Source organism: Equus asinus, chromosome 1, assembly GCF_041296235.1.
Source record: "Equus asinus isolate D_3611 breed Donkey chromosome 1, EquAss-T2T_v2, whole genome shotgun sequence".
In the NCBI taxonomy this organism is placed as follows: Eukaryota; Metazoa; Chordata; class Mammalia; order Perissodactyla; family Equidae; genus Equus; species Equus asinus.
Window position 1 is genome coordinate 137,294,611 of NC_091790.1, and position 19,859 is coordinate 137,314,469.

At 37.4% G+C, this 19,859-nt stretch overlaps 1 protein-coding gene across 1 annotated transcript; it reads right to left on the reverse strand.

Annotated features, from left to right (window-relative positions):
• Positions 1-8,707: 8,707 nt before the first annotated feature.
• BET1 (Bet1 golgi vesicular membrane trafficking protein) lies at positions 8,708-18,842 on the reverse strand. Its single transcript, XM_014853360.3, has 4 exons — positions 18,651-18,842; positions 14,337-14,461; positions 11,650-11,706; positions 8,708-9,898 (listed from the first exon to the last, which is right to left on the reverse strand). The coding sequence occupies exons 1-4, from the start codon at positions 18,667-18,669 to the stop codon at positions 9,743-9,745; spliced, it is 357 nt and encodes a 118-aa protein (XP_014708846.1). The 5' UTR covers positions 18,670-18,842; the 3' UTR covers positions 8,708-9,742.
• Positions 18,843-19,859: the final 1,017 nt, after the last annotated feature.

Genomic DNA, 19,859 nt, shown 5'->3' on the forward strand with positions numbered 1-19,859 from the left:
CACAATAGCCAAGACTTGGAAGCAACCTAGGTGGCCATCAAGGGATGAATGGATAAAGATGTGGTATATATACACGGTGGAATACTACTCAGCCATAAAAAATCTATGAAATCTGGCCATTTGTGACAACATGGATGGACCTTGGTGGTATTTGCTAAGCGAAATAAGTTAGAGGGAGAAAGTCAAATATTGTATGATCTCAGTCATAAGTACAAGACAACAACAACAACAAACAATCACAAAGAGACAGACATTGGATTGCTGGTTACCAGAGGGGAAGGGTGGAGAGAGGAGTGATTAGGCACATGTATATGGTGATGGATTGTAATTAGTCTTTAGGTGATGAACATGATGTAATCTACACAGAAATTGAAATATAATGATGTATGCCTGAAATTTGTATTATGCTATAAACCAATGTTACCGCAATAAAAAATAATTTGAAAAAAATTCTGCCACCTGGAGATTTCCTGTGCTTTCATTACTTCCTAGATATCCAGGACCTAGAACATCTTAGAGTTGGTGGTTGTGCAGTTTGCAATGGACCACAGCGGTCCTTCTGTCATGAGGGGATTTAAATGTTTTTATCTTCTTTTCTGTTCCCCCAATGCCAGTCTTCTTTCCTTACCAATTCTCCCGCTATTTCCTCAGCTAAAGCCAGTGCTTAGAAAGTTGATAATGAGAAATCAAGGTAGTCAGACCAGAAAGACACATCAGTTTGACTTTGTTACTCCACCCACATGTACCCTCTTGACTTAATTACTCCTCAATTATCCCTCAGTTTTATCTATGAAGATATGCAGGCCAGAACTTTGCATTTACAAGACAATATGTTGGAATTAGATAGTGTCTCATTTCCAATTCAAAATTCTATAATCCTGTGAACAGACCAGAAATGTTTAGCTCTGAAAATCCACAGTAGCCTTAAAGAGCTGAGTTTCTGAGTTGCTAATATTTATCACTTGCCTTTCATGAATAAGAATAGATTGCCTGTTCTGAATGAGACAGAATAAAATTTCTATTTCCTCTGATTCCCCTGTTTAATAGATATCAAGAAAGATAACAGATGTGAAGAAAGGCAATGACTATACCGTCAATAGCAGCAAAATATGGACATCCCACGAATGCTGGGCTGACTGGATGTGCCTAATTGCCAACACTATTAATGTAATGCCCTCTTCTCTGACCTGAGTAAGTCCTTAATCTGTGTGCCAATGAAACTCCCTGGCAAATGAGAAGCCACCACTTACATTGATGACTAAGCAGGTTACATATCTTGTCGTAGGGCTTTGAGTGAAATGCAGACTTCTTGGGTAAGGGAGGCAGGTCTAATTACTCAGAAACTGGAAAGAAAATTTGTTTAAAAACTCTAGGTTTTCTGGAATGGAACGCCCGCCTTACCTGATCAACTCGGGTCAGACATGCTGGTAAACCTCTTATGTTCTGAAATGTGAATGGTGATGGAAGGGGAGGGATATTAAATGGCTTCCCTCAACTCTTCTGGCACTTGTGACTGATTAAGTGGCATCCATTCTTGATCCTGTAGGCAGAGCATTCAATTTCCACTCATCTGCCCTCAGCTTTATGAAAGCAAAAACCATAAGAAGAATTTTTAATTAGCAACAGTTTTTGGCTCCTAATTAACCTAATGACTACAATATTGTGCCTCCAATATTCAAAGAAGCTCAGCACATTTTTGTTAAAGGTTTTCTATGGTCTCAACTGGAATTTTAGTGAGAGATGATTAAAAAGATGTTATCTAGTAGGGAACATTGATTTAGGAGGACCCAAGAAGCACACATGCTTCTGATCTCCTACTGTGCACGTGCTCTAGGCAAAACACAGGTGTTTAACAGAAGTTCTCTTATATCAGCAGACACCACATATTTTTTTCTTGAATGAATTAAACAAAAATATTTTATTTTTGATAGTTGAAATTTCATTTTCTATGAATAATTTTTATGTTCTTTTATTATTAGGAATTCATATCTCTAAAAATATAGAAAAACAGTATATAGGATACGTGGTTATCAGATGTCACACAGACATTTTTTGAAAATGTAAGTTTCTAAAAAGTTTCTCATTGATAAGGAAGAAATGAGTTTTAAATGTCAGGTGGTACAACTCCAAGAAGAATGTATTTATAACAAATCTAGGTAAGTACTAGAACAAAAATTTAACAGTCATGAGTAAATACTCATGGTTATATGAAAAAATAAACTGTTTTGAATTTCCCTGACATAGATTAGTACCAGTAGGAGTTGTCTAATTGGAAATTAGTTAAATTTCCTGAAAACATATATCATTCTATTACTAGAAACAAAAGCAAAACTATATATTTAAAAAAGCAACATTCGTGCACTCAATAAAAAGGGAAACTGCTTAACATATAATTTTTTTTTTCCTGAGGAAGACTATCCCTGAAGTAACATCGGTTGCCAATCTTCCTCTTTTTGTGCTTGAGGAGGATTTAGCCCTGAGCTAACATCTGTTGCCAATCTTCCTCTGTTTTTGCTTGAGGAAGATTGGCCCTGAGCTAACATCTCTGCCAATCTTCCTCCACTTTTTATGTGGGTTACCTCCACAGCGTGGCTGATGAGCGGTGTAGGTCCACCTGGGATCACAATTGGGAACCAGCCACAAAAGCAGAGCCTGCTGAACTTAACCACTACACCACGGGTGGGCCCCAACGTATAAAATTTTTATACTGCCTGCCCTTAGAATGCCTCCATCCTCCAAAAACGTTTAATATAATTTAAGCTGAAGATGATAGAAATACAAAAGTGATTGAAGTTTTCCTCTCTCTCTCTCCACCTGCCTCCTCTCCATAATACATATTCTTCCTTTCTTTTCACTTTCACACACTTGTTTAACCTCTATTAAACCTTACAACATGAGAACTTCCTGGTGATTTATTCTAGGACCTATGAATGTACAAAGAATTTAAGCAAGTATATTAAAATGACAGAATCCTTTAAATATTAGAATGCTTTTGTTTTATGAAATAGTTTTGTAGTTTACACTTTTAAAAAATAAATTAAAACTTGAAAAGTTTGATAAGAGAACTGAGCCGCTAGCCTGAAAGCAGGTTGCTAGCCCCGCCCAACAGCGGGTTCAGACAAGCTCTGTGTGAAGGAGCAGGCCAATGAAGCTTTGCGTCAACCAGCACAATTTGTCGGATCTCACCTGCGAAGAACTTCACAGTGAGGAGCCTGGCATTGCCACTTGCTCTGCGTGACCCAGGTTGTGATTTCAAAGAAAGTTTTTGTGGTTTTCCAGTTTTCTGCTAGAGTCATAAATATATCATGTCCTCGGGGCTCAGTTTCTGCTGAGCCTTCGAAAAAGAGATCATTTTGTAGATGAAACAGTGTGTAATCAATAAAAAGAATGTTCTGTCTCCCCATTGATCTTGCTTAAAAAGCTCTCTGAATTCTAGAAACCATTTTAGAAATAGCTTAGAATTAAATGTATTTAGTCATGACAAGTAAATGCACGCAAGGCAAAGAGAGTTTAAGGGAGCAGACCAGCATAAACCATTCAGAAATTTGCTCTTCTTTTAAGCAATAACCTGGAAGATAATCCACCAATTATTGAAGGAATTTTAATCGAATAGCATGGATTTCTTTAACAAAAATCACCATATTTGTTCTTCCTGGATGTGTGTGTGTATGTGTGTGCAAACAAAACAAACTCAACTTGCCTTTTAAAATTTTTAAAATAATGTTTAAATAATTAAAATATAAATATACATTAATGTGAAACTAAAATATTTTAAAAGGAGACTTTAGGAAGACACTAAACATTAAATCTGTCTATCAGTACACTAAAGCATTTCATTCCAATAACTTTTCTGAAACACAGGTTCTCTCACAGAACACTTATGCTCCATTTTCATGAAATGTAAGAACTGATCTGCTTGAAAGCCAGTGCATTAGTAAATTGTGCAGAAAGCTTAACAAATTATCAGCTTATAGGACTATTTATTAATTAATGAGATAAAGTTGAGGAGAAAGGAATAATTACAAATATTCTTTCATAAAATATAAATTGATGACCTAATGAAGTTTTTCATTAAATATTATGCTTTTATTAATATCTGGACTTTTATTTTTTTCAGTTATACTGTTTTTTCTACTCATTTCCAAATTCATTGTAGTCATGAGAGAAGCCATAAATACTGATAAAGTCAGATTCGGCTGTCTACTTTCACGTGAATCACGCTGTGATTGTGGATTTTTGAAAAAGCATAGTTGGAACGATTTTTTATACAATAGTATAATATCGATACTTGTTGATGTTAGCAAAGTTGATAATTAGTAAAAAAAATGAAACTAGTTTTTCTTTGTAAGGATCAAAGAAACTTTGTAGAATACTTACATTTACAATGGATAGTATGGTTGTATTTTGCATTATCCTTTAGCAACTAAAGTTATAAATAATTAACTAAGCTTATGTGAACTTTAGAATCTTACATGTAGTATGTGAATGATGTTTTTGTCAAAAACATTTTGTGTCTTTCTTTCTGTTCATTTGGAAGAGTAAGGAAAGATTATCTAAGACCCAGCCTTGGCACTTTGCAAATCTCTTCAGTTTATATGCTAGTCCTTCAAAGGCTTGTGAAAATTTCTTCTAAAAGGACAAAAAGGCGAGACCCAGTCAGTTAACTCCTCAGCTAAGATAAACTTTACAAGCCAATCTGTCTCTAAAGAAAAAAAAGCTTTATAAAATTTACAGAACAATCCTCGCACTCTGAACATTTAACTGCAGGGAAAAGCATGGAGAATAACAATAATCAGCCACGTTTTTTATGTATGATTCATACATACTATTTGAACTATCAGAAGATGGATCAATAAATGTAGTATGCATTTACACAAACAGATTGAGGAAAAAGTTGGCGTATGCAAAATGTAAAAATGATCAAAGCGTCCACTGCCATTGAAAAATATTATTCTCAAGTAAATTTATCAATTTAATTTCATGTTGCCTGAATTTTTCTAGTAAAATTTAAGTGAAAGGTTCTCATTTACAAAACAAATAATTTCCACATCTTTTAAAAGAATATTTATTATCAATAAACCAGTGGGTACTAGAGCTGGTTTGTACCAGCTGATGGAGCTGATGGTACATATTTTCCAACTCTGTATTCAGTGATGTCGCATTAGTAGCTTCAAATCAAGTGTGGTGGGAATATTTACAACACAGAAATAAGAAATTACTACAAATCACAGCTCCACTCCCCATCCACCCCGCCCCAGAGAGCTGATTTACCACTAATCCCCCAAATACAAACATATAATGAAAGGAAATAAGAAATTTGCTTGGAGTCAAAATCCAACCTTCCAATTAGGGAGACATTTTAGAGGTTTTTTTCAGAAAAGATTATAAAAGATTAATGTGGATCTTATCAAAATTCACTATGCTTTATTAAAATATTATCAAAGTATATTGAAGTTCATCAGAAAGAATGAATAGATATCTGTTGGCTGTTAAAACACTATGAAACTCCAATAATTAAAATAGTGTAGTACTGGTTCAAGGATAAAAAAAATTGGATGGAACAAAATACATTTACCAAGAAAAGACCCTATCCTATACTACGACAATATAGAGAGAGAGGAAAAAATTTATTTAATATTTGCTGTGAGAATAACTGGTTGGCATTTTGTAAATTAAAAAGAAAATCATTTGTGGTCCTTACCTCACATTGTGTCAGTAAGTCTCAAAACAAAATAAAGTTAAAAATATAACTATAGGGGCTGGCCCCACGGCTGAGTGGTTAAGTTCACGCGCTCAGCTTCTGCAGCCCAGGGTCTCACCAGTTTGGATCCTGGGTGCTGACATGGCACCTCTCATCAGGCCATGCTGGAGCGGCATCCCACATAGCGCAACCAGAGGGACCTACAACTAGAATATACAGCTATGTATTGGGGGCTTTGGGAAGAAGGAGGAGGAGGAGGGGGAGGAGGAAGAGGAGAAGAAGAAAAGATTGGCAACAGATGTTAGGTCACTTGCCAATATTTAAAAATAAAAAAATTAAAAATATATATATACAACTACAGAAAAAGCAAAAGGAGATAGAATGTTTAGTAACTGTCTCTCAAACATCTACAAATGAAATTTCTGTTTCTCTCCCTTCAAACTTCTGTTTCCAGGAAGTTGAAAAGTCTGTTGCTCTCATTCTAATAATTCAAACAAGCCAGATAGACTGAAAAATCATAGGTCTTTAAAAAAATCCCACCAGATTGCTGAGGCTGCAAAGAAACCTAAGTAATTAAATTCCAGAAAACGAAGAACTCTTCCTAGGAAAGATGAACAGCTGCTTTCATCCCTGGCAGGATGGTAAATGTGGAGAGGACAGGGGAGGGAGGAGAAAGCAGCCAAAATTTTATCAGCAACATCGTGGGCTAGTGTGACGGATTAGAATTCCCACGTGCCCCGACCACCGAACCACAAAGGCAGCAACTACCATCGAGCACCAGGACTCCATTATAAGTTCTTTACAATATCATTTATCTCAATAGCCTTATGAGTGTATTACTGCTACCTATATGCAATTTTTATTCCTCTTTTACAACAAAACTAAGGTGAAGAGGTTATCAGCCCAAAATCATGTAAGTAGTGGAGTCAGGATTTATGCTCAGGTGGTGTGACTCCATAGCTTTCAGTCTCAGCAACGATGGAATTCGGCTTCCCAGTAAATATTTAGGCAAAGTTTGTTCATCAGTATGGCCTGATGAAGTTATTTACAGACTGAATGAACCCAAATTATCAAGCGCTTTTTCCACTTTCTCTACAAGGAAGCAAATTCAATACACATAATTTGAAATTTAAGAACATTGAAAAATTAGGAAAATTATTTTATAAAACCAGAAGCTTTCTATGGGTGCAGGTGCTAGGGTTTTCTGCTCCAAAATTCTGATGCTTAAAATGTTGCATATTTGTTTCAGGTTTAACAATTATTCTCTGCTCGACTAGGATCCAAGAATTAATTTGCATGCTAATTCAAATTTTGTCCATAATATGTATAATTCTCCCTTTCCTCATTGTAGAGACCTATGCCTGGTATCTGTAAGGGATGGTGCAGATAAGTGATATTTTCTATTATTTGCAAACATGTTGGTACACTTCCGAGAACCAACTCCTAGTGAAATGAAGTTATCAGATATTTTGCAGAAAAATTTGGACACGGGATTTTTATAAATTGTTTTCTGAATCTGCTTTATCATTTAAAATATAGGATTTATAGTGTGTCGCCCACCACCTAAACATCCCCAAGTCTCATGTTGTTTGAATAAAAACTATAATGTGAATATTTTGCCTCTTCAGTTATTTTAATCAACTTCCCAGACACCTGTAGCAATAAAGTCCTTCTCAGAGTTAGCAATGAGCTTGTAAAGGATTATAAAGGATCAGAATTTTTCCATATTTGATGCTTCCCCCAAATTTTATTTCTGAAAGTACTTTTTCCTAGGGGTCCCGAAACAGAAGGAAGAAAGGATGCTAGCAGAGGGATCCTGATGGGGCAGGAACAGGCCCTTTTAGAGGAGTTCCCTGCCTGCCAGGAATCTGAGCAAAGGCAGTGACGAGAGCGGGTGGTAAGAAATGTTGGTTAGGGACCTGCTTTAGGCAGTTCTTAAAAAGTACTGTAAAATAAGAAATGTTGAACAATGCAGTGATAAGAATCACTTTTACATCACCCCAAATCACTTCTCCTGAAATCTTCATCTCCTTGATACTAATATCCAACATTTAAATAGTGTTTTAATACTTTACAGAGTACTTTCATATAATAGCCAAACTTTAATCTTGAAATTCATCCTTCTCTTGCCATCATTGGTTTTCCTAAGGCTCTGGTCTCATCTATTTCCAATGTTGATTCTCTCGTTTCCATTTTCCAGTCATTCTTCTTTGGCCATCTGTTTTTCCCTTTTTTGCAGTTTTAATTATTGACAATGATTTCTGAGTCTTCCCTGAGCTCTGATGTCATGTAATTGGCACAGAGTACACAGTTAAATAATTCTTGAAAAATGAATCAAATCGTCTGATAGAAACTTCCACTTGGAGGTCACAAGATCACTTCAAAGCCTGACACCAACTTAGGGTGTTGCCCTTACAATACGTCTCTTTCCTGACACGTCTGTTAATCATAAGGAGAACTAACATTTATTGAGTGATTATCATGCGTCAGCACTTTCCAGTTTATTACCTATCTTTTACAACAATCCCATGAAATAGATGATTTAATAAAGAAACAGGCCCCAAAACACTGAGCAAGTGCAGGAATGGAGATGAGCCCAGGTTGTCTAACTCAAACCAGTGTCCCTCACCTCACACCTCAGGCCCGTCAGCTTTAAGGGCCCTGCTAAGTCACTTAAACTCTCTCAATGCTGGCGTTTCCATCTGTCAAGTAGAGGCCCAAATGAGCCAGAAAACAGGGAACGGAAATTGATGGGTAATTAGAGCAGAGCAAAAATGACTGCAAGCTCAGTAAAATCAAAGATAAGAGATTTATAACTAAAAATATAAAACAGAGATTTTTGAAACTAAAGTCTTGATTTATCTCATTTGTTTGAAGCAAGTTCTGAAATAAGTACAAATGTTAACTTTTCCTGATTTTCTTTGGAATCTGAGTTTTCAGGACCATTTCTCAGATTGTATGTAAAAGAATGTAAGAGACTTAAAGAAAGACGCAACAGTCGATTCACACATTTCACTAAAAAATTTATTTTTGGAGCCCATAAATGGGCAAATTCCAAAACAGTAGCAATACAGAGTATTTAAGAACATTTTAATATTTCTTGCTACTCAACAGTCCACCTTTATTTTGCTTTCTATAAGCAAATACATTGGATTAAAGCAACAATACTCTTAACCCCAAGTTCAATGCCTGAGTACTTTCGATATCTATTTTGAGCACATAAAAAAGCAGAGGCAATTAATTTTCTTGAGCATTTTATTTCCATTCAGAGCTTAGCAATTACTTTAGCTTCACATTATTCTGTCACAAACGATAACCAAATGGCCTACCTAAGTAGCTAAAATCATAAACCTATTATAAGCCAAGTCAATGATATGTATAAAGTTAATATAAAACAACAACTATATTGGTACACATTTGTTTTGGGCCCTACTAGAAATATGACAAAATAACAAGCTTCATTAAAGAATGAGGTCCTTTGACAGAGGGAGAAGAGGAGTCATATCAAAAATTATTAGGAAAACTGTAGGTATAGAGAAATTGGCCTACAATTTTAACCAAACGGAAGGAGGAAAGGGGCATAGATCATCAGGGTTGATGACAGTTCAAGCAAATACATTTAGCGCTCCCTCACAAACCTGTGCACTGCCTCAAGAGCTCAGCCTCAGGCTCCCCAGGCCTTCTGTTATTCTCCCACTAGGTTTCTTTATATGAGACATAAACCTACATTTATGGTAACAACAGAGTATTATACCGCTATTTAATCTCACAGCAAACAACAGAAAAAATTGTGAAGGCCAGACTGACTTCAGGCCATCTCAATACCCCTGAAAATAGGGGCAAAAAACGAACTGTTAAGCGATAGTATTCAAAGAGCACTGTATTATCTAACACAATTTAGAAAACAAGTAAAATTCAGTCATCTGCAATGGAAAAAGCCATAGTACTTGAAAATTAGGAATGTTTTGATGGTGATTTTTTACTGAAGTGGTACTCCAAGCCATTAAGTTGGAAGAAATTCCAAACCCACACTTACTTGCATCACCTCAGTTTAATAATCCAATAAATGACAAAAAAGACAAACAATGAAAATAGCATTAAATAGCACAGCAGCTTTGTTTGGCTCCCTCTGGATAAAGTCTTCAGTTTTCCCATAGTTTTACCTAGAAATCCAGTTGTAGAATCAAACTGTGAATCCTATGAGAAGAAAAAGATAAAATGTAATAGATTTGAATATTCTACATATGCATATTTAAGTAACGTAATATATTGTTATTAGAATATATTTTTAATGGCATTTTTAGTATTTAATCAAATCAGGAGGCTGTTTATAATTTGGGTAATCAGCCTGATTACTCCATGCAAAACAGAGTAATTCTCTCAATGAAGAAAAAGCTCTTTCATTATCCAATAAACATTTCTTTCAGCCCCACAGTAATTCAAAATCCCAAACTATTTAAGTCTTATTCCAATTATGTGGATTAAAGACATTAACAAAAAAGGTAAGAAATCTGTCTACTATCATACAGGTTTTTTCCCACTTTTTCTCAGGGCATGGCTCTCCAAGGTCAAATGGTTGGTTGCTTCCCAGTACAGTAATTCATCCAAAATTTAATATGGGTAGCAGTACTTTTACTTTCCAGATGCTTTTATTTAGACAGCTGACTTTGAAGTACAATCATGCGCCGCATAATGTTGTTTTGGTAAATGACTGACCAGATGTGACCGTGGTCCCATGGGATTAGTACCATAGAGCCTGGGTGTGTAGCAGGATAGACCATCTAGGTTTGTGGAAGTGCACTCTATGATGTTCACACAGCTACCAAATTGCCTAACAACGTGCATGTCTCAGAACCTATCTGTTGTTAAGCAACACATGACTGTATATAGTCTATTAAAACTTAAAAGAATACGATATAGAGGTGGTAAAGTGTGGCAAAGACTACAAATATGGACTGGGAAAAACTACCAAACTAAAACACAGTGGGAAAAGTCCTTAAGATGAGAGGACTTGGTACGGATTAGAAATACTGCACTTTCATAGAAATCTCAATATCCTGAGATGTACAGGCCCCAGGATAGCGACAGCCTCTGTATAGCTCAGGCTCGGTGTGGCTCAAGGACTTCAGATCTATCGTTCTTCACCACGGTGATGCATCCCAATCACCTGGGCTGTTTTTTTCAAAATTCATACACCAAGGTCCTTCCTCCCGAAACTCTGAATCAGTCTATTTAGAGTAAGAACCAGGCATAAGTATTTTCAGAAGGTTCCCCAGGTGATTCTAACTCACAACCTTCCTAAGAACTGGCTCTCAATGCTGTATTCATTTTTGAACAGTACAATTTTAAACGCACGAGGAGAAATCAGAGAAGGTCTGGAGAAGTCAGACATCCAAAACAAACATGAAAGAATGGAAACAGGCTCTAACAAGGAAAGGCACAAGCTGCTGAGCTTGTTTAGACTAGAGAGAAAAGGCTTTGGGATATTACGCTCTTCAAATCTTATTGATTTGTTCAGAAGCGATCCTTAGGAGATCCAGCAAAAGAAACAGGTTTATGTTAAGTGAGAGACATTTGGTTGGCTGGATATAAAGCGCTTTTCCATTGCTTGGTAGTCTATATCTATTGAGATCTCTAAGAACCACAGAAGAGTCATTTGTCCTGAGTCTTCCACAGTGTTTCTAAACACAGGATTAATGATACATTGGCTTCCACTGCCTCCTCCTACTTATGTATGTTAAGCAAGATGAAAAATGTAAAACTATGGCAAAGATAAACCTTACAGTTCTTCCAAACCAATTAGAAACAAATGGATAGGAATGCAAGACTTAAGATCTCTAGATCTGCTGCAAAATGAATACAAGTTAAAATGATATTATTCCTAATTAACAGACTAAATTTGAGAATATTAGGTCAAATTTCTTAAAGTTAAAATCATAACCACTTACCATTTCAGCTAATAATTTATTTTGCTGTTTAACTTCATGGCCTATTTCAATGGAAAGCTATAAAAAAGAAAACATACACATTATTACTCATATAAAGTTATTTAAGTGTTATAAAGTAAAAATAACTCCATTCTAAGCATATATATTTTCTCAAATAAAACTGTATTCCAGAAATATAAAATATACTTTCTTCTTCTGATACTTTTCCCACCTAAATTAATGGAAAATTAATTTAGAATTTCTACTCCTTCCCAACTATGGATACTGTCTCCCTTCTCTTCATTTTGATTTCATCTTAATGTTCAATTCCATCTTTTAATTTTGGTACATACTTCTCTCTGGTTCTCTTATTCTTGTATGCCTTTTCTCTTTATATTATTCATACAACAGCATTTATCTGTATGTTTCCTTCTTTACATTTTAAAAGAGGTATACATGTACTCATATTATCAATTCAAATCCAGATATAAGTATTTAATATTTTCCTAATAAAATGTTACCTTAGTTTGAATATATGCCTAAATTGATTATTTCTTTAGATTGTAAAAGTATTTTTCCTTTAAAATATGATAATAAATTGGAAAATAAATTTATAAGTTAGTGTCATCCACATCCTGGAGCTATGCAGAAAACAAGTTGAGCCCAAAAGAGATACTATAAGTTATTACGGCTGCTATTCAACCAAAACCTATCTAATATTTTACGTGATAAATTCATCAAAGGCTGCACTCCCAAGATATCTGAATAAACGCAACCAACTACTGAAGATCTCGGCAAATCACTGCCAACACTATTCTCAACTTATTTTGTGTGGAAAGCATATGGGGTAATCTTGAAACAAAACTCTACTAGAATTCTATAGACCAGAATATGAGCTTTTACCCCAAACTTAACAATTCAGAGATAATAAAGTAAGTATAAAGCCAAATAGCCCCAATCACCCAACCACTTTCTACAGCTGTCATTCATGCCAAAGAAAAAAATTTCCAGGAAAAACCTTTCGTCTAACAAGCAGCCTAAATTATCAACACTGGAGTTTAAAACAATCTTTTAATTCTTAATTCCCTCTAAATGTTATATTTTCTAAATTATTAACATTATATAATATTTCTTAGTTCATAGATCAATTCCTTTTAATTTAGTATGACTTTGAAAACAATACTCTTTTCAGAATATAATGGTTTCCAGGCTGAAAAACATTTCTATTTTCCAAAAACTAATGAAATATCAATTAAATTTTTGTGACATGAGCTTCTAATGAATGCTGTGTAAGTGTATAGCATGTTTATTATAATGCAGAAGCTATCACATACACTGTTAATATCATTTTTAAAAAATTCCTTCATTTAATACATATTAACTCAATACCACGGATAAGGAATTACACTACGTGCTGTGAAGAATATAAAAATAAGTACAAAAGTAGAAATCCCCACATTCTGGTAAAGAAATGATACAAATGGTGTTATGCTCATAAGGAAAAAAATGTTACTTTTGATGTGGTAATCAGGTAAAAGTTGGAGGAGGGAAGGGGTGCAATGAAGTGGAGCCTTTCAGACTTCAGCCAATCTACAGAGCAAGAGGACGCCTAAGGCAAAGAGACAGCATGATCAAAGACACGGGAGTGGGAAAGTGACAGGATGCTTAGGGCACATAGAGTACTCCAATTTGTCTGGCAGGAAGCATATACACATTCTGGAAGTGCAGGAGGTAAGGTCTGAAAAGCTGTGGACAATCTTTGAAAGACCTATATGATCAAGCTACAGAGTGTGAACTTTATTTCTTATATCATGGAAGGATGCTGAAGACTTCTGGGAGTGTAGGATGCAATTTAAAAATATTCTTAAAAGATGACTATGGGGGCTGGCCCGTGGCTGAGTGGTTAAGTTCATTAACTCTGCTTTGGCAGCCGGGGGTTTGCCAGTTCAGATCCAGGGTATAGACTCAGGCATCACCAATCAAGCCATGCTGTGGCAGGATCCCACATAGAATAACTAGAATGACTTACATCTAGGATGTACAGCTATGTACTGGGGCTTTGGGGAGAAAAAAAAAAAGAGGAAGATTGGCAACAGATGTTAGCTCAGAGCCAATATTCCTCACCAAAAAAAAAAAAAACGATGACTGTGGTGACAGGATGTAGCTCAGACCAGAAGATGCAAAAAATTAGGAACAGATAGCTTAAGAGGCTTTCCTAATAGTTCACCTAAGAAAATCAGGGGATAGTATTAGAAGTAGAAAAGTAGAAAGAGAAGCAGTAGAAAGAGAGAAGCACCAGACTCAGTGACTGACATGGGGTACAAAGACAGAAACATGCAAGACTGAGATTTGTAGCTTAAGAGACTAGAAGAAGAAAAACTCAGGAGAAGAGCTGCCTGGGGTGGAAGATGGACTGCTCTGAGACATTACTACAGACAACATACCGCATTTCAGATTTAACCACAAACATCAGCTGGAGTTCAAAAACATAAGCAAATGCATCATATGTTTTGATTGGCCACATTTTCTAACTATCTACTCAAATCATGTCTAAACTTTGAGTGCACCTTGACCTCACCGAACTACACTATCTGGGTAACTGAATTTCTTAGTATGATGCCAATAAAAGTATATAGTTTCTAAGTACACAATACATATGTAGACAAACAAACCAATTGAAAAGTATACACTATCTGTCATCTACTTACAGATTTTATAGCAGTTACTTTGCTTCTCAGACTCTCAGTGAGCCTCTCGTTCTCTTCTTCACAGGCACTATACCCGCTATTAGTGTAGCCATAGTTCCCATAGTTGCCAGGAGGTACTCCTTCACCTGCAACGTCAGAGTTACAAGCACAGTTGTAGCAAAAGCAAGCCACTTTTGAAACTCTGATAGGAAAGAACCAAAAAAGACCCCTGGAGGGCGTCGCAGACCACATATGCTTCCAATGAATTTAAAAAATTAATACCAAATAGAGATCACAACAATTCTTTCTAATACCCTCTCTTAAGCAAAGAATATTCAACTCATTTCAATACACATTTATTGATTGTTTATTGATTGCCCACAAGACACTAAAATAGGCACTGCTATACAAGGACATTCAGGACACATTCCCTGCTCCACAGAACTACACATGTGAAAAAAGATCTAAAAGCAGTAACAGCAACTACCCATTGAAGAAGCCTGGGTCTGAAGGGAAAGGGAGAAAAAGGAGACTCTAGCAGGAAGGAGCTCATGGCAGAGGGAGGCATCTGCCATGAGCTCTCTGGCATCTTTCCCTTAAACAAAGGAGAGCTGGAAAAACTTATGGAGAACATTAACTAAAAGTTATGAGGGGGATTCATTCATTCTTCAACAAATATTTGAGAAACTACCATGTGTCAGATCCATTATTCTTTCTAGGTGCTACTTTCTAGAGCTTATCATCTAGTGAATAGCATTGAGAATACAATAACACAGTCCTGGCCACTGCCTAATATAGTACTTGATATTTATCAGGTAGTCAAACAGGTGGAGTGAGCCTCGGACAATGAACACATATATAAACGTGCTGGGGGTTGGAGAGAGGAAAGCATAGATGAGGGTGCTATTTAACTACAATTTTTTTAAACAATTGATACCATCAATTTTCTCAGTAAAAGAAGAGAAAAGGCTGTTTTTTGAAGAATGGTGATCATTTGGACTAAACAATAAAGAGAATAATGGAGGAAAGTGCCTAGGACTACATAGGATTACTGGGGGATAAAATAATCTTGGCTGAGGCAGTACAGCGCAGTGGTTTCAGTCCTCCGGGACGTGTGATTTTCTTGCAGAAGAGCCCATCAGCCTGAGTTAGCCCATGAGAAGCTGGGTAGTTGGACTGATCAAGAGTTGGGGTTTTATAGCGCTGGGGCTGCAGAAGCACAGAGCCCCAAGAGGCTGAGATTGCTTGCCATGAGTGGTTGAAGATACAGATTATGGGGACAAGATAGAACAGGGATTGAAGCTGTTTCAATAGAGGCCTGAGCATACGGAGGAAAGGGATAATACAGAAACTAGGTCTCCACACACTCAAAGAGTAAATGGAGCGGCAGTGACAAAAGGGAAGGACAGGAAGTGGCAGTCAGCACTGGTACTTGAAGGATGGTGAAGGTGTCAAGACAGCAAAAATCTCACTTTTTCTAAAAAGCAAAACTCTCTCCTTTGAGTTCTGATAGTGCTGGCTGTACAAGACACTAATATCACACTCTAGACTACACTCCAAGGGCAGAAACTAAATTTGTTTCATTCATGGCTATATATCCCCCACAAACGTGTCCACACACACAGAGTAAGGCACACTCAATAAATACCTCTAACTAAATTATCAACGAAAAGAATCTGAATTCACTGATATTCACCTTTGAAGGTGCCTGCCTTTGTCAAGAATGAAATCATAAGCTTCTCTGAAAGCAGACAGTGTCTCAGACTTCTACGTCCCGTTCCTAATGAGCGCTTTTTATGCAGCACACTTACACAATCTCCAACACCACAAAACCACAATAAAATGTTAAACAAGTAGGTTCCAAAGGAGAAAGCTGCATTCCCCAAATTTTCCCTCAACTGCTGACACACTATCCATAAAGCTCTCCAAATGTGCTATTATAAAAGTTAAGAACTCAAGTGACTAGGCATACTTTCCCCCATCAAACAATGAAAACAATCATTTAAAAACTGCATTCTCACTAACTAATCAATGACGCTCTGTACAAACTCTAGTAAGGACAAAAATTCTTAGGAAAAGGAAAATGTTTTCTTATTTTATGTGACTAAGGTTCTGAATTTAAAACATTCACCCAATAAGTAATTACCGACTGGTTGAATTCAATCACTTGACAACTTCACTAAGGAGTTCATTTCTAAATTAACGGCTACTCACTTTGTTCCCTTTGTTTTGTTCTTTTGCCTATCTTAATTTTAATTTTAGAGTTCTTCCATACTGCTGTATTTATTAGAAGTGAAATTCTCATTTTATTTATTGCCCAGAAATCTTCCAATGCACATTTCTTCTGTTAACGAGTTAATCTTCCCTCACGCCATCACTTATTCCCAATATAAAAAGAAAAAATCAAAAAGATGCTAGGAGTTGCTATTCCAAACTTAACTACTTCTTTTTGTGTGAATTACTGCTATGAAAAGTTGTAGGAAAGCTGGTGAGTGCCAAAGATCTCAAGTTTAAAATTCCAGGTTAATACACGCTGATACTTAAAAAAAAGCTCTGGTCACATCACCCCAATGTAAATGACAGCAACAGACACTGAAGTATTCACCTTGCCTGTCAACTACAGGGGAGCTTCAAAAAAAAAAGATTCTACCCTAGAGATTCTAATTGAATTAGTCTGGGCTGGGGTCCAGGTATTAATACCCTAAAAGCTCTCCAGGTGATTCTAATGTACAGTCAGTGCTGAGAACCACCACTTCTCAAGGCCCTTTCCCATAATGCTGCTGCACAAAAACATTCAAAGGGCCTATTGATGAGATCCAAACTCCCTCGCCTGGGACCCAAAGATCTCACAGCATGGTTCTGGTTCCATGTCTCTTACTTCAATCAAACCTACTTAATCATAAGCCCTTAAACACATCATTCATAATTCTAGTCCTACAATCTTTTTGCAGGCGGGGGGGGGGGGGGGTCATCCTTCCAACTTGAACTTACCTCTCCCACCTTCTACTATTCAAGCTCTAGTTCAAGTTCCTATGTCTCCACAAAGTACACAGTGTTCTGCAATCCCCGAGACTTTCACTATCTGTAGAACTTATTTGGCATTTGGATGTAGAGCTACCACCTTGTACTATAATTTATCTTCGTACATGTTCCTGCTTCCCAACTAGACTGGAAGCTTTGGGGAGCACAAAGCGGGCCACAAACAACTGCAGACCTAGAGCTTACTCAAGCACACAATAAATGTTTGTTGTCATTAATAAGGATAAAAAGGAAAAACATTTAAGCATATAAAACTAAACTCGCTCAAGATTTTTTTTTCTACAATTTACCTGACCAACTTTCTATGATCCAAGTATTCATAAAAACTACATTTTTCAAAAGTTGTTTCTCACACTACAATTTATTAATCAATGTACAAGTCTAGAGTTACTGGCAACTTTCACTAACTTTAAATATTTGACACTTCTGAAAAACTTTTTTCTTTTTCCATCTTAAACTGAAAAAGATAACATTATTGTTTTTCAAATATTTCGTATATTTTCTAAGGTATTCTGTATGCTGATTTAGCAGAGTTTTTTTCTTTTTTTAAAATCATCTCTTAATAGAGAGCCTCAGAACCAGAATATGCTGTTTTAATAGTGGTGTATTATAAGGGCCCATTAAAAGTCCTTGTGCGTAATTTATTCCTGCTGCTTGGTGAATCTACTTACTAAGCCAAAAGATCAAGAACAAATCCTAAATCACCAAGCATTACAACATTCTACTGCCTTGACAGTGGCATAAGGCTCAGACAAGAAATGTTCTGGGTAAAATGACCTTTGACCTCGATGTTACATACCACAGTAAGAACACGTACATTTACCTTTGTAACTCACTGTCACCAGACTAACAGGATTATCGTTAGTGTGCTTCACTTGCAACACTCCCTTTTCAAATTTCGCTTCTGAAGAAACTAACATCCAAGGCCAGGAGACAAAGAGAACCGAAAGTGGACTTCGGGGAACTCAGCAGTTTCCATATCACGGTCAGAGTCAATGACACTAAAAAAACTCTACCATTCAGTTAGCATCCGTACATACCCCACCCCCAGTCCTCCACCACTCTCTCTAAACCTACCATCCAAACTTGGGAATGAACCAAACTTAAGGAAACCCCTAGGATCTGGGAAAAATGGTGTGTTTCCACTTGGCAACGCCTCCAAAGACCCCTCCATACACCCGGCTTTCTGCCCCAGATTCCAGTGACACAAGTCCGGTCCGATTTCCTCCCGCGCCCCAGCGCCCAGCACGGCCGGTTCTAGGGCCCCCGACCTTCGAATCTCATCCCTCTTCTTACCCAGGCCTGCACGCCTCATCCTGCCAGAAGAGGGAGGGAAAAGGCGGGTGGAGGGGTGGGTAGGAAGGGGCCAGGGGCCACGCGGACCACGTCTTCAGGACCAGGGCCCGGCAAAACACCAACTTCTTCCCCTAAAGCGCCACGACATCACTGGAGTCTAAACATCGCGCCGACTGATGGCGTCACCCAGGCGCTTACTGGCGCCCTGTAAGGCGGCTTGAGTGGCATTCTGGGATATGTAGTTCGCTGCCGATGCAGGGAGTGGGCAGGGGCGTGGCGTCAACCTAGCTCTCCAGGAGCGGGCGGGGCTTCCGGAAGAGTGGTGAGCGCAATGGGGAGCTGGGCTCGGGCGCTCGGTCCGATCTCAGCTGCTGGGCACGCTGCCCCTGGACCTTTCTCTCAGCTTGTCGTCTCAGGTTTAACTCAGTAGATCTACTCTTCCCAGACCATGAGAGGATGATTGAGCTATCTTTCCTGATTCCGCCTCTCACTTTCGTCTCACTCCCAGAGTCAGTTCAGGGCAAGTCAAAGAAAACTTTACTCAAGTTTCTGATCTCACACATGAGTGATCTGAGACCCACAGAAGGGAAGGAAGAGGGGAACCGATTTGTGCCAGCTCGCTCAGGTCCTTTAGAGTAGGACTCCTGCTCGGATTAAGCAGTCAATGAAAGGGATGGGATCTCTTCGGAGGCACTAACGAGTTAGTTCCCTCTTACTGGATTGGTTGGTTGCATTTCTAGGAAGAACTAAGGCTTATTAGTTGTTAAGGGACAGAAGGGCCCTTAAACTCTCTCCCACTTAGACCTTTTTAGTTTACACAAAGCTTAACTGAAATACTATTTACACATGGCAGTGTGTCAATTTTAGGGTTTAAAAGCTTGTTGGCAGGGGGAAAGTGGTACTGGAATCCGGGTTATTCCCAGAATTTCATTTTATCACAGAAGGTTTATCATGAGAATTAAAGAAATAACGGTTTAAAAAAATCAGATATACAGTAGACGCTGAAACACTGGGAGTTTGCGGTTTTGTCGTTGCTGCTGTATGACAGTGGAATAACTCCATACTAGAGATTTCTTAAAATGCAGTCTCTGATCATTGTGTTCCCTCATCGTTTCCTAATATGAACGTTGACTATAGTAGTGGCAGATAAGTCTGCCTTAAAGTTGTTTTTGTAAAATACACACGAAAACAACTTTTAATTAAATTTGT

Coding starts and splice junctions, on each gene's coding strand:
- BET1 (XM_014853360.3), bottom strand. Junction 11,707..14,336: donor AAGTAACTGCTATAAAATCT/GTAAGTAGATGA, acceptor TCTTTTTTATAG/CTTTCCATTGAAATAGGCCA. Junction 9,899..11,649: donor ATAAATTATTAGCTGAAATG/GTAAGTGGTTAT, acceptor TTCTTCTCATAG/GATTCACAGTTTGATTCTAC.